This window comes from Drosophila yakuba, chromosome 2L, assembly GCF_016746365.2.
Source record: "Drosophila yakuba strain Tai18E2 chromosome 2L, Prin_Dyak_Tai18E2_2.1, whole genome shotgun sequence".
Lineage (NCBI taxonomy): Eukaryota > Metazoa > Arthropoda > Insecta > Diptera > Drosophilidae > Drosophila > Drosophila yakuba.
The window spans coordinates 14275024-14290380 of record NC_052527.2 but is presented as its reverse complement, the minus strand read 5'-3'; the positions used below and the strand labels follow the sequence as shown (position 1 = coordinate 14290380).

Sequence of the window (15357 nt, the reverse complement as noted above, 5' to 3'; positions counted from 1 at the left end):
TCTGCGGCCATTTCGAAATGCCTTTTCAATGGCTGCACTTCCGTTTCGCTATTTTCGCTATTTTCCCTATTTTCCCTATTTTTTGGTTGATGCCACCGTTGTTGTTGTTATTGTCCGTTGGCAGGCCGCATAAAATTGCAATTTTATTGCAGTGGAGCATGAAAAAGTAATTGCTATTTCACAAAGCCCAACCAAGTCGTTGGCCAGACGGGGAGAGCAGACAGAAAGAATAGCGCGAGGAAGTGCGGCAACAGCTGCAAGGATCGCGGGCTGCAAGGACCTCCAGAATGGGGCACACACTCGAGCGGGCCAATTTAATGTGCCAAATAAAAAGCAACCGAAATTGGTTAGAAAATGCAGCTGCCTACCGAACACAGGCCGCAACAACAGCCATAATGACGACAGCGAATGGGCCGATGCTCCTCAGAATCGAAAGTAGGAGAGAAAAATAGGAAGTCCCTCTAAAACGACGTGCCTGTGGGTTGATTTCCAACAATAATCTTTTTATACCGTGGCATAATGTTTGGAAGAAAGAAAGAACTAAGAAATATATAGTAATTAAATAAGTAATTTATACATAGTATTATTTTATTTAACAATCAAAATCGTATTCTTGTAGCTCAGCTAACGAAGCTTATCATTATTGCAAAAATCCCTATGCTTCATATATATACCCTGGCTTCGCCCCAGGACCTGGGCTAAGAGTAGAGAGATGTCAGGGATATTTTGACTCGCGCTATTCGCCGATATTAAAAATTGAAAGCAAAATGAAAACTGACGGGGCGCCAAACCACTTAAGCTTCCAAAACCGATACAGGACGGGCTGGGGATGGTAAAAAAGGGGCATGGGGACGAAAGTGATGAAGCTTGATAGCTGTCTGTTCAGAAGGGTGAACACTGTACAGGCAGTCCCAGGACAGGGCACCTGCTAATGGCTGCGGGGGAGGAGGTGGACAAGGATTTGCGCAGGACGATGAAGGGCTTTGGGAAACAAGAAAGAGCTCAGAAGCGAGCATTTTAATAGCGCCAAGGTGACGCTTAACCATTCAAAGCTTAATTTATGCAATAAAAATTCCAGCACTAACACCCGCCCCTTCGGAATCACCCTCGATTCATTCCTCCCCACACACAAACAGACACACACCCACACACACCCACACACAGCCACACACACAGTTGCCCTTAATTGGATGGAGCTTGGGAGCTGGGAAAGCATTTAATTGCTTATGACTTTCTTGTTTTCCTTTTTCCTGTTTCTTTTTTTTACGGGCACGGATGGGGCAGAAAAAGTAACCTGAGACTAGAGTAGTCTTAAAAATGGAAACAAATCGATAGATTGCTTTGGAAGGGAAAAAACATGGAGAAATGTAGGAGACCAAATAATATTTAGGTTTTAATGTTATTTAGGTTAGGGGTAACTATTATGATTTTTTACTAAAATACATCTTAAAAGATACTTATTCTCAGTAGAAACAGAACTCCCCTGACAGGGCCATCAATCAAGCTGCCTTGTGTCCACTATTGAAAATTATGAATGCTATCACGTTTAATGATTGATTTTAGACCTGCCATCCCCACACCCTCGATCCTGCTCACGTTTGATCCTTTGTGATGCTGGATGGAGATGGGCAGGGGATTATCCGAGCCTGGCTGATGGGCTCATCATCTGTCTCAGCCGCATGTGTGCGATGCTCTGGGTTGTCTGGATGGGCTCTATAATGCAAATGGCAGGCATGACAGTGTGTTTTTCTTTCTTGTACAACCCTTTAGCTAATGATGGAATGGAACTTGTGACATTTATCGTATAGATTGATAGAGCTGAGAGGTGGTAGTTGACATTTGGCGAAAATTCCTGAATAATGCATGCCTTTCCTAGTAGAAAGGAATAGTAGATTCGACAAAGATAGAACACCACTTTTCCTTCAAGTGCGAACTTAAATTTCTGGCAAGAAGTGTAAGCTCTTCATGCTTCTGCCATAAATACAAATTAATGCCATCATCGCATGTTAGCGGCAAAAGACAAGGAATTAAACAATAGGGGGCTGTCAGATGCGAAGAGACCTGAAGTCCTGAAGTCCTGAAGCATGCCAAAAGCCTTTCGGTAGCAATAAATGTCATACTTACAGGACATGACCAGGCGCACGTAGAAAGGGCACTTGGCTGGCCGACGGGGCGTATGAACGATGTCATAGGGCAAGCGCATACTCGACACACTTATGAATACAGTAACAAGTAAAGCCGCACACATTTACAGCTGGTGTAAGCAACGTTGACGTTGTGCAAAGTTTAAATCTGATTAGCGATGGCAGCCAGAAGAAAGGCGGTGGGAACGGCGGAAGGTGGGGTGGAGAAGGGTGTGCGAGGGGGCTGTACAATATGCCCGGGCGGAAACGGAAGTGCTGCCATAAAATCATAAACATGCACACGCATGTGGGCAAACGGCAATTGTTGTTGAAACTGCTGCTGTTTCTGCTGCTGCTGCTGTTGGTGTTGGTGTTGCATGAAACATGAAACATGAACTCAAAGCCAAAGCCAAAGCGACAGGACAGACACAAAAAACGAAAACGGAAAGCGGAGTAACGACTTCGACTGCAGACACAGAAGTTGCCCCAGTGCACACATATGGTTTGAATTTATGAATACAGGCAACGGACAGTGGTTTTAATTTAACTCCCTTTTTTACTTCACTTTAATACAGTGCAATAAATGGCAAATTCATTTAACAAAATACTCGTAAAACAAATTACACAGTCGAAATAAATCTCAAATCAAATGAAATGGTTGCTCTTGCAAAAGCCAGAAAATCAGTATAATAAAAAATGAATTAACAGCACATAATATAATTTTTAAATAGAATTCAACTACCCTTGCATGGTTAAAACACAGGAATCTAGTCACACATCGCCTTTTTACCACCTGCACCACCGTTCAACGTGTGTACTTAGTTGAGCTTTCACTGCCTGGCACGCCAGCCACGACACGCGAATGCGACTCACTTCGCGGCAGCCTGAAACATTGGCAACACTTTCCATCTGGTGTTTTTGCTGCTCCAGCCCATATGGGCGGCCATTAATAAGCCCAATATGTGCAAGTGGCAGTGGAGCCATCTCCTTGCCACCATCTTCAGGTGGGGATTTTTATTTTTATTTTTTTTTCATTTTATGCCGCTAATGGAATGGCAGGCATTTGAGCTGCTAGCCAAACTTAGTCCTTGTCTTGTTGGAATATTGTTGTCGTAACAAAGAATTTTTAAGCTTTTAGTGCAGCGCAGCAAGGACAGAAAAAATGCCATTACACAAGATTTTCGAAGCCCCTTTGCCGCAACCGCTTGAAATGGGAAATTTCAGTGCAGCAAGCGTTTCAACAAGCATTTGTTGAAAGTATTTATGGCATTGCAACTTTTCGGCACAGCATCAGCCGCACATTGTTCGACATAACTTTGCTTAGTTTCTGGCGAATAGTTTTTGTGCCGGAAAATGTGGGTCAACTGAAGCAGGGAATTTAATATAATTAACCAATAGAGTCCACACTGTGCGGTAGTTCCTAACGATGATGCATGGTCGAAAATAGACGCAAGCGTTTAAGTTTCAAGGAAGTGCCAATTAAAAGCTAAAAACTGAAAGCTTCTCAATTACAGACATAAAATGGTTTATCCTTCAATAGGGCTCGTTCAGGTGCATCCGAGTCAAGAGCGTTTATGCAACATGCCCTTTGAAGGACCTCAACTGCGGCCTGCCACGCGTTAGCCACGAACAAGAACTAAGGACTTCTCAAGTGGGGGCGACGGAAGAAAAGAAAGAAAATAACCTTAGGCGCAGACGCCTTCAAGAGGCATAGACCGGTCTGAGATGGCTGTTGTTGCCTCACTTGAAACTGTCGTAAATGTCACAACTGGCAAACAACAATGACATCAACAAGGGGCAACACAACGACAACGACAACTCCGGCCCACAAAATATCCCACCCGTGAGTGGTTTTATGTGTCAAAGTGACAATATGTTGCCGGCGTGCATTATGTTGCCGTTGCTGTTGCTGCCACTGCCACAATGGGGCAAGCCATGCGCCGTGTGCGGCAACTGTTGCTTGCTGTCGATGTTGATGTTGTTCGTGATGTTGCATGCAGCACTCGAGATAATTTAAATGGCACTCACCTTTAGCAGATAAATTCAAATATATCAGTAAAAATATCCATGAGTGTTTATTAAGTCCGTTTATAATTTGCGTGCTGCTGCCGTTGCCGCTGTTGCTGCTGTTGCCACTGCTGCTGTTGCTGCTGCTGCTGCTCCTCAGTTGCGCCGCAAAGCTGCCTAAATAGGAAACGAAGGCGCTGGTGGCCACCGCAATGCCTCTGAGCAGGAGCACCGATCGCTGTTGCACGTGGAGTTGCCACTGCTGCAGCGACACCAGCAGCACCTGCAGCACATGCAACACCCAGGCGGCCGGGGAGAGGTCATTACTCGATATCGGAATGCTGAACTCGTTCTCGCTGGTGCGACATTGCATGTAGGTGGCTGTCGGACAGCTAGTGGTTGCTGCTGGTGAGCTGTAGGTGTCCGTGGATCTGCGCGTTTTGAAGGGAGGCATGCTAAGTGGCTGTTGTTTCTGCAATTGAAAGGAGGCGATATTTAAATGGGTCTTTTCTACATATAAATATATTTGAATGCTTTCAATGTGTACCTTGATATCTGCTTCGGTTGGGGTTGCTGGTTTTCTTTTTCGTCGGCGACGCAATCGTTGTCGCTTGCGTGCACACAGTCTTATGTTTGTTGGTTGTTGGGTTGTTGCTTCCTCGCCGGCAGCACTTGCTGCGGCTGTCTTTGGCGACAACATGTTGCTGCTGCTGTCTAGCTGCTGCTGCTGTTGCTGCTGGTCATTGCTGCTCCCGTGGGTGGCTACATCCTCGTCCTTCGGCGCTGGCTCCTGTTGCTGGCTATTGTGCTGCTCGCTCGCAATGTTGCTGTGGTGTTTTGTACTTAAGCTCCTTGGTTGCAGTGTTGTGAGTTGCTGGTTGTGCCGCTGGTGGCTGCTGTTGCACGGGCTGCTGGTGGTTTTTGTGCTGCTGCTGATGCTGCTGCAGTGCGCTAATCTTACTGCCAACCACAGCTCATCATCGTCAACTTCAGTCAGTTTCAGTTGTGCATTTTTCATAGTCTCTTTCGGTGTTGGTTGTTGCCAGCGGATATGTTGCTCTGCTCTCTACTAGATTACAATAATATAATTTTCGGTTTAGTCGGCCTTATCCAGCTGCTGCAGCTTTCATTGTTCTGCAAGGGGGTTGAGTTCCCTCTTTTACTGTGGGCCTTAATACCTGCTAATCTTATGAAATTTTCACCGCCTTTTCACGATTTCCTTTTATATCAATATGGCAAGTATATGCTTTATTGTTTGCAACGTTTTCATGTCTTTCTTTTGTCTTCTTATTTTCTTTACAACCCAAAGAGCGTTTTTCTATTAGTTTTATGCGTTTTCTTACAATAAGAGTTTAGACCACAACTTCTTCTTTCTCGTTTTTGGGCTTCCTTTATTCTGCATCCATTTTTACTAATTTTTTATTTTGCTGTTGATGTTCCTCCTGTTCGCCTTTTCTCCCTCATTTGTTCGTGAGCTCCAATTTTGTATAGTAGTTGCTATATTAACCTAGATTTCGTATTGTTTTGCTATAAATGTTGAGCTACTCAATTGTTAGTTCTCATAATGCAATCCTTTGCAGTTGTATATGGCAGTGCTTTGTAGCATTTGGTTTCTATTGATTTACTTGACTTCTTCCTTATTTGTGAATGCAAAAGTGGCGTCTGCAAGGAAAAGAAAACATTTCTCAGTTAATTGTATTGCAAATTCAGAAAATGTGTAGCCTATACGACAAGTTCATATTTAAATGACAAGCGCAGCACTTTAATTTCTTAAAATCCAGCTTAACATTTAACACACATTTGATTACGATAATCCACAGGCAATCGCTATTACCGAAACAACCTCAAGCTGCATTATCGTTGTTGTTTCAAGTACTTGCATTAAGAATTTGCCCTGTGGCATCTGCCATTCCAATTTGGCTAAATAAAGCTTCTCGGATTCCGAACCAATGACCCATTCAGTAACCTCAGGCAATAACCTACGACGTTGCAGTTGACCACAAAGGAAAAGGAAACTACGACATGCACAAATTTCAATAGAAGGCTGAGAGCTCTCTAAGCAATTGCCCAAATTTTAGTTTCAATTACTCAAACTAATTAGTTTTGCTAAAACAATAAACCCAAAGCATTTTGCATGCTAATCACTCCTAAGAATTTGCGCATCTGTCAGCTGGGATGTCAGAATGTGGCAAGAAGATCCTGGATGGCCAAAAGGCCTACTTGATACCAAATTCGAGCACTAAGTTGCAGTGGCTCCCACACTACCGCCCTTCCGCACTCCCGAAGGACTTCCAATTCCTGCCCAACTCGCACTGGCAGCCTCAATAAATAATGCGTATGCAAAACGATAAGCACACAAGGGTCCCGGTGTCCTGGGCAATGGTCGAGTAGGAATAGGAGCAACTGCAGGATGCGAAATGCAAATGCGACAACGGAAGGCCTTCGGGCGGGAACGCAATGGGGAACGGAATCGAGAACAGAACATAACCATTCCTGACGTTGATGGACGTGTGCGGGACATTTATGGCATGTCCTGTTAAGCAGGACTCCTGCAGATCAGAGCGGATTTGCTGGGAACGGACCATGGAGCTTATGCATATTTATGCCACAAGTTGTTACATTCTCCCAATAGTTTGCATCCGAAAGTTTTGGAATACGAAAAGACAATCAAACTTGGACCTCACAATTACTTTGAGCAGATCTCTGGCATAATCCGAGGAATCCGGTTGGAGTCCCTTCGCCCAGCAGCCTGAATGTCAATTCGTTTTTTAATTTTTTTAAATGCACACCTGTTTTTGGTAGCATCTTTGAAAACAAAAAACTGAAAAAGAAATGTGCCCGGCTGTCGGGTAGGAAAACAATAAATGCATAAAATAGAAATGTCAACAAACAGTCTCTCTTCTGTCAAAGTTCAGTTTTGCAACTGTCAGTGGAATTTGAATTGAAAGAAATGGAAATAGCTTCCGTTTGGAACGAAGGGAGTTTTCTGCTCTGACATGTAGTGGGAAACATTGTTTTGCATCTAAAACGCTGTCAGCGACACACAAACATCACAGCACTTTTTCATTCTAAATATTCCCTCTGAATGTTCGTTACAAAAATATTTCATCCTGAAAGGAGTGTCAAGTATTAATGCTATGAAGTCTGGCAGTGTGATTCTTATATAGTTTCCTGCCTTTCAGTCTTTGCTAATAAACAAACAATGTTGAAATCTAAAATAACGTAATGTCACTGCTGAAATTCTTTGAAATCGTACCACACAGGACACCTTTAGTTCTTTTCATCTAATTTAAAAAATTATACTATATACTATGCACGTTCAGATTTTGGCGTTCTCTTCCCACCTGCGCAGTGCATTTATTTAATAAAATCCGAATAGGCCAGGAAGAACTGTTTCCGCAGGCTAAGAAATCTTTTCGCGAAAATATCCCGCAGTGAGCACCCCAAACAGCGTTTAAGCTGGAATTGAACCTGTCCGGATGGGAAGCGTCCAAAATGGCGAGCACAAAACGAGGCAGCTGCTTGCGGCAGAGCCGAGCTGCAACTTGCAACAGTTGGCGGCGCGATGTGGTGGCATTTTATGGGTCACTTGGCTTGGGGCGTCACAATAACAACGGCGATGGCGATGGCGATGGCGATGCCACTCAAATATTTAGCTGTGCGATGGCAGGTGCAGGAATTGCCCCGAAAAGCAGGCAGCACTTTATTTTTTGGCCGCGTGCCCAGCGGAAAATATTGCGCATACGTACCGTGGACAAACGGCGGGAAGGTATTGCTTTTATTGCAATCGCTGTGAAATATTCGAAGCGTTTGCGGTCGTCTAATCAGCTGAAGTGGCAGACCGCAGAGTTTTCTGCTCTTTTCTCGCATTTGCCCACTTCACTCAGCCAGCCGTATTGATGTATGAAATTTTGGGAAATTTATGCGATGGTCGTCGCATAAAATGAACGACCAGCTCACCAGACACGAATCCTGGCCAGTGGGCAATGGGTTGTGGAGGTCCGGAATGGGCATGGCGATGTGGATGGGTAAGAATGGCAACTGTTGGCGTCGCATTGCAGATGAAACCATTTTTTCGGACTCCAGAGACTTTTCCGTTTGGCGCGTGAGCAAATTAATTTTCAGCGCACAGAGCAAAAAATGGTTTTTGCATGATGAACGGAATGGGGGGCTAGAGATGGAAATGGGCAACTGCATGGTGTAAATGATAGCCAACCCTTGGTGTGGTCGCTACTTGCCACTCGCCACTCGCCGCTTTTCCCTCACACAGCTGGCTCAATGAATTATGAATTCGGTTGGCAAAAAGTGGAAATTGTTTTTCTTTTTCATTTTTCCCAGGCCGACTCTTTCCCTGGACCGGTTTTTATTTTGCGGCTTGCAAAAAGAATTATGTGCTGAATGTTCTTAGCCATGTTACGACCAGACTTTCCTTGGCGGCTTTATTTTCTTTTTGCTGTTCTAGAGTTGGCGAAAACTGGCGACAGTTTTGCAATGCAGGAAAATTAATATTTGTACAAGTGGACTTTCAGTTATATTTATCTGTTTTTGGCTCCCAGCTAGCTGCGAAAAGTTGATGAAAAACTGCGGAAATTTTAGAGGGGATAAGGAGAAAGTGTGCTGAAGCTGTTTCTATGGAATGTGACAAGAATTAAGCGTCCATTTAAAAGTGTTTCTTTGTTCGTACTCGCGGAGTAAATGAACAGAGCTAGAAGAACACTGTATTGTAATGACTTAAATGTCATATTAGCATTTATGTATATATACCCCAATAATTTGAGTAGCTGGTAAGAAGCATTTCATAATATTTCTCTTTATTATTTGATATTAGGGGTTCTAAAAATACATGATTTGCTGTCTTCCAACACGTATGTCATGACTAAAATTAAAAGCGAAAATCAACCGAATTTTTAAGCCCATAATGCAGAAACAATTTACACTCGTCCATGAAAAGCCCACACATATCCTTTTCCTTTGGTGTGCTGAACTGTGTGTGTGTATTTATTATTTATGCGACTGCTACGGATGATTTATGTTCGGTTATATTTGTCGACAGGCGACACATTGAAAGAGGCAGAGAGACAACACCACTTTACATGTGTTTGGTTAAAAGTGTTTGCCGTGTTTAATGCAAATATGCAAACAACAATGGCAGCAAAAGCATGAAAGCATGGAAACGGCCAGAACAGGGTATGATCAGCCGAAGGCAAGACCGAACATGGCCAACAAACAACAAACAACCAACAACAAACAACCAACAAGCAAACGTGGCCCAGACAATCAGCAGCCCAGCGACAACGGCAGCCAGAAATATTCACGAGCTTGTCGGGGGATATTCTCGTATATGTATCTGAATGGCATGCAAAAGAGTTCAAACCCGGAGCACCCAGTCCTCGGCCACGCCCATTCTGGGGCCTGTCCGCCCCGAATGTAAAATATTTCCCTTGCCTGCCGCTCAAAAAATAATTTATTTGCACTTACACGGCGAGCCAGAGCTGCTGGCCATGCTATCATCATCATTATCATCTTGGGTACTGACGCAGGCAAAGGCATCAACATTGTCATGGACCGAAGTCAAAGTTCAATAGACTTAAGGCCAGAATGGAACTAGAGGCAAAAGCTGCCAATGAGGTTGAAAATGCAATTCATCACTCCAAGTTTTCCTGCTCTGAAAGGAAATTGAATTGGAATGGCAGAATGGTAGACGTGAATGGGTGGAAAAGCAGCCAAAACGCAGATATTCCGGGGACACGAGACCAAGTGAAAACAAGTGAGAACGCTATAGTCGAGTTCCCCGACTATCTGATACCCGTTACTCAGCCAGTGGAAGTGATCTTTCAACACTGACAGTTTTTGGCAGTTTGTGGACGTTAAAAATAAAAAATTTGACAAATTTTGGGTTTCCCGTGCGGGGTGAGGAGTTTGGGGCCTTTTTCGTCATAACTTAACAAAACAAAGACTGTTTTGTGCTGCTAATAAACATAGCTAACTATGTCTATCCATACTTTTTCGATTTTCGACTTACTTTTTCAATTTAAAAAAAAAACAAGAGATAACGCTATATTCGAGTTCCCCGACTATCTGATACCCGTTACTCAGCTAGTGGAAGTGCGAAGGAGAGTCTTCAACACTGACAGTTTTTGGCGGTTTTTGGGCGTTAAAGTGGGCGTGGCAACGTGAATCGCCAAACTTGCGCTGCTTCTCGACGTTCATACGGACAGACAGACGGACGGACATGGCCAGATCGACTCGGCTATTGATCCTGATCAAGAATATATATACTTTATATGGTCGGAAACTCTTCCTTCTGCCTGTTACATACTGTTCAACGAATCTAGTATACCCTTTTACTCTACGAGTAACGGGTATAGTAAATTCGACCAGAAATTGGAACCTTAAGATAGCAGTGACATGTTTGCAGTGATATTTCAGCACTATATCTCAGCGTTACTCAACTATTAATACCCCAAAATGATAAGCCCAAGAAGGCCTATTCTCGAAACCATATGCTTCCAACTCATTGAGCAGAACTTTTCGAACAAAACCGGAGAAAGGCGTAAAGTATGCAATTTCAGCGTCTGCTTATAACCGAAAAATATGGCCAATTTAATGGGCCAGACCATATGAAGCATACGAAACCCGCCCCGAAAGACAACATCCCCGTTATCCTTGACACATTACGAATGGGATGGGAATCCAAACCCTTTCAACGCACCAACGCATCTCAGGCGAAACTAAAAATCATAAAACGCAAACTTTGCTGACCAACACAAACAGACAGACGCACAGACAAGGGGAAACATGAAAAGGCGAACAAAGTATCATAAAGCAAGCGATTTTTTAACAATAAAATAAAAGAAAAGCACACAAAAGGTACGACCCCCTCCATCTAGCCCCCCTTATCAACCCTCAGCCTTGGAAAACTGCTTCAGCAACAGCACAGCTTGGCATTTAACACGGCCCATAAGACCAAATATAGAATGTCCAGGACCAAAAATAAATTACATGCCCATTATGGCCAAGAATCCGATTTTCGTAGATACACACCAAACACACAGGCCAACCGAATAGAGAGCGCTTTTTTCTACCCCTTTCGGAATGGCCAACACTTGGCCAGAACGTGATTTACCAAATTAGTGTTGCTGCAGGTCAAAATGGCGCTGGCCGTAACCGAAAACACATAAAATATGGCTAATACAATCCTTAATAGTCATTCGAAGGCCCGAACACAACAACAAAGGGGTTTCACACTTGCTTCATTCTCTCAGCGGCATTATGTGACTAAAAAAGGTAATTTAAGGATTTAGGGTAATCCTATATTTCCTCTAAATCAATAATAAACAACAGGAGTAGAGTATATTGAGTATACACGAAATTCCGAAATAATAATGAAAGCAAATAACTGCACATTTAGAATACGTTTTAGTGTAAAAATAATGTAGCCTATTAAGTCATTAACGCCATTAAAATCTAATGAAATTTTCGCAAACTTCATTTCGTGTTCATTTCAGGCGATAATTTAATTATGGAACAATTATATAAATAAGCAAACGAGTTATTAACAAACAGTGAATCGCATAATAGCTTAATTGGGTATTAATGGGTATTGATATGCGCATCAGTGCTTTTAAAGAAAAACTCCCCCTTTGAAAGCCCTAAACTCCCACTGATAAATATATCCCCATATTTAACGGTATTCCAGTTTCGGAAGCATATAAATTCGATTCAACTGCAACAATAAATAAGAATCATTTTGGGGGCGATTAACTTGGCGAACAAAGGGGGCCAAAAGCATTCCCTTGTATGTACGTGTGTGTGCGTGTGTGTCTGTATATATTGTTGGTGGATTAACCCTATAGGATTAACCCTAAATGTGCTGTGGCAATTATTGCCAACCGGATGACGCCGACGTCGACGTCGACTGCAGCTGGCATGCCAACTTAATTTTTAGCGCAGACGGCAACAACTTGACCCATATTTCCAATGAGCTGACACCCGCTCACCAACACCATCTCAGTGGCACTTAAAGCTCACACACACCCCTGTCCAAACGGAAGCCCCCACAACACCCCACCCCTTCATATCCTATCCCACTGCACATTAACGTACTGAAAACTGAAATTCTTGTCGTCGAAGCGGCAAATGAGCTGGAAGATGGAGTTGGTGGGTGATGGTGGGTGATGGAGGATGGGGCTGGTGTTTTGGGGGTCCTGCTAAACAAATATATATACACGTAAATCTATATAAACTTGTTGTTGTGTGGGTGTGTGTTGGTGGACACACAGAGGTTTGTTGGTAACGAAAAACGAACGCAAAAGCGAAAACCGAAAACCATTGAAATGCCCATGCCGACGATGATGGAGGGGGGAAGGGGGCTGCGAGGAGGCTGCTTTTGCGACGGCGCAAAATAAATTAAGTAAAAATTAATGTCACAACACAACACAACAGAGCACGGCAAGCAGAGCAAGAAAAGCGGCAGCCTTGGCTTTTCGAAATGAATTTTATTAGGCAGATGCGCTGGCTGGAACATCCTTGCCTATTTCCCACTTGCCATTTCCCTTCGGCACTCCCAATTTTGCTACTTGTCCTACTAGTCCTACTTGGCCACGCATAAACAAACACTTAAAGAGCGCATACAGGGTGCTTCGGTTTCAAAATCAAATTACGCGTTGCTGTTCCACTCCCCCACCCGAAAAAGAAAAACCCCCAACCACTACTTTCTCCTCGAAGAGAGCATCTCTCTCTTCTGCTCGGCACTCTCGCTCTAGCTCTCTCTCTCTCCCTCTCTTTCTCTGTGTGTGTGTGTGAATGTGTGTGTGTGTGTGGAGAAAGTGCGTGCCAAGCGTGGGTGGGTGAAAGCTCGCTTTTGCTGAAATTTTAGCCCTGGATGCTGCTGGAAGTTCCTGCTTGCTTCGCCTGCCTCCCCGAATATTGTTGCCGTCTTTTGGGCACGCATAGAAATTTTAATGTTAGCCTCGTGCCAGCAGAAAAATGGGAAAAGCCCTGGGGAAAAGCGAGGAGGCGACGGCGAAGAAAGGAGCTATCCCAGCGATACTGCACGCAATTTAATTTTGATTTTCATTGCTTTGTCGCACGATGAGCGGCAAAATGCATTAGCATGGCATTTCAAAGATAACTCGACTATATTGCATGTTATTACTGCTGCATTGCAATAATGTCGGGCTGCTGAAATGCAGCAACGACATCCTGGCCAACATCAATTTGGGGCAATTACACTCGCAAATTGTTTACTGTCTGCCACAGCACTTTATTTCGTGTTTTCCGATTATGCTAGAGTTTATTTTGGTTTTTAAGTTGTGTTATATCCGGTTATTAGGTACCAAAATTATGATACTTTAAACGACAGCTTTTTGTGTCGGAAGCTGCAAGAATTTCTCTGATTTTTATTTCACATAATCACATTTCTCGCAAAGTTAAATTTATTCGGTTTTAGTACATATTAACATTTTCCAAACTCAATGTTAATGTAGCACACTACAACGTTATCAAGCCTAAGCATTTTTTCATAAATTTCTTGCACAGTGATATTATTTAAAGTTGCATTCTATCAAATGTTGATGGCAATAAATAGTAATATATAAAAGGAAAGACGAGTACATATCGTTTCTAGCTATAGGGATTTTTGTGTTCTTAATACAACACAAACAATTTAAAATTGAATAAGTCAATGTTTCGGCAATTTGATTAGCAACTCTTTGTACTCCGCTTAACCAACTAATTGTGTAAAGAACGAAAAACACTTTACAGCTGGGCTTTTGTGCTCTGATCGAACCGTCCGCGACTTAAGTGCATTTTAAATGTGGCCTTTTGTGTGCTGATTTTTCGCCGATATTCCTGCTGCCTTCTGCTCGTCCGGACTGAAACTCCATTAAAACTAATTAATGTTGCGGCTTTTAAAATAGTTGCAGGATAGGGAGCTGCGGTGGGTCGCGGATGCTTGGCTGCTGCAATATCTGCTCTACCAGTAAAGTAGAAGTAAATAATAATTACTAATACCGTGGATGCAGCCAGGCGGTGATTATAGTCTGGGCCACGGCTTGCACCACCGACAGCAACACCACCACGGGCGGTAATTCAGCGCACAGGCAAAGCAGATTGCGTACCACCAGCAAACCCCACCTCATATCCCCCAGGCTCCATTCGAGCTGAGCTGCCAGCGAGGCAATTGACCAACATTTTCAATTAATTTTTGCTCCAATAAGCAGCCGGGCTGCGCTGCCAGTGGAGGAGTGAGTGCGACGACAGGCGACCCACCAACCCACCGACCCACCGACCCCACCTCCTTGACCTCCCAGCCCAGTGAGCAGCCACAGCCAAGTCAGCCACCCACCCACCCAACATTTACATGCCCCTCGGATGAAAGTTTGCTTTGGCAGTAAAGTTATTTGAATCGCAGCTGTTGGCCAAAGTCAACCCTTGCCATGAAATGTTGCAGCAAGCATATATTTTCCTTAGAGCTGTAAGTATTGTGTCTTGAAATTAATAAGCAACGTTAACAAACTATGTATATTGGATGAGCATCTTCTCATAATTCAATTTTAATCGTAGAGACACTGCCAAAGTTCAGTTAACTGAAAGGAAGGAACAAAACTCACTTCTTACATTCATAACGAGTATAACTAAATATTTTTTTCAGATTTAAGTATTTTCCTTTCAAACGCTTCTGACTGTTTCTATCTTTCAAGGGAATTTGACCCGATTTTTAACTTTGTAGCTGCAAGAACTGGTTGAAAACCTCGTAAGTGATATGTTTTGTTGCGAGGTTGGTCTCTCTCTTGAACCATTGCTTTTTCTCCTCCTTTTAAACCAGCAACTAAAAATGCTTGTAGTTCTTGGAAAATATGCTTGCAAACGCCCATATACACACGTGTACGCACCTGCAGCTTGTGTAGCTACAACTAAGCATGGTGCAAGTGATTCCATGTGCATTAACTTAAATGCTTTGCGGGATGGGCACTTTGCGTTCTAAAAGGTAGAACTGAAATAAAATAAAAAAAAATAAAAAGCTTGGTAAAAAGCAGCAGAAGAAGGTGGTCCACAGTGGCGAGAGCTGTGGAGTAGGCAAAAGGAGCTGGGTAAAAATGCTTTTTCAAACATTTAACGATTTTTTAGGTCAGCCAAGAGCGCACGAATATTTTATCATAAAAAAATAAAAATACGAATGTACAGGCAAATATCAAATTGTGTGTGGCCCAGGTGCACATAACTT

General features: G+C 43.2%; 1 protein-coding gene across 3 annotated transcripts in view; it reads right to left on the bottom strand.

Moving 5' to 3' along the window:
- LOC6528206 (neuronal acetylcholine receptor subunit alpha-7) overlaps positions 1 to 15357 on the bottom strand; it is a 55691-nt gene that overhangs the window by 28180 nt on the left and 12154 nt on the right. For all 3 annotated transcript variants that reach the window (XR_006245127.1, XR_006245128.1, XM_002089232.4), the window contains exons 3-4: positions 4678 to 5792; positions 4152 to 4602 (exon numbers count right to left, since the gene is read on the bottom strand). Coding sequence is in view for 1 of the 3 variants with exons in the window: in XM_002089232.4 (XP_002089268.1) it covers positions 4152 to 4602; positions 4678 to 5148 (922 nt within the window). In the remaining 2 variants the exon portion in view is untranslated. The remainder of the gene's footprint in view (positions 1 to 4151; positions 4603 to 4677; positions 5793 to 15357) is intronic.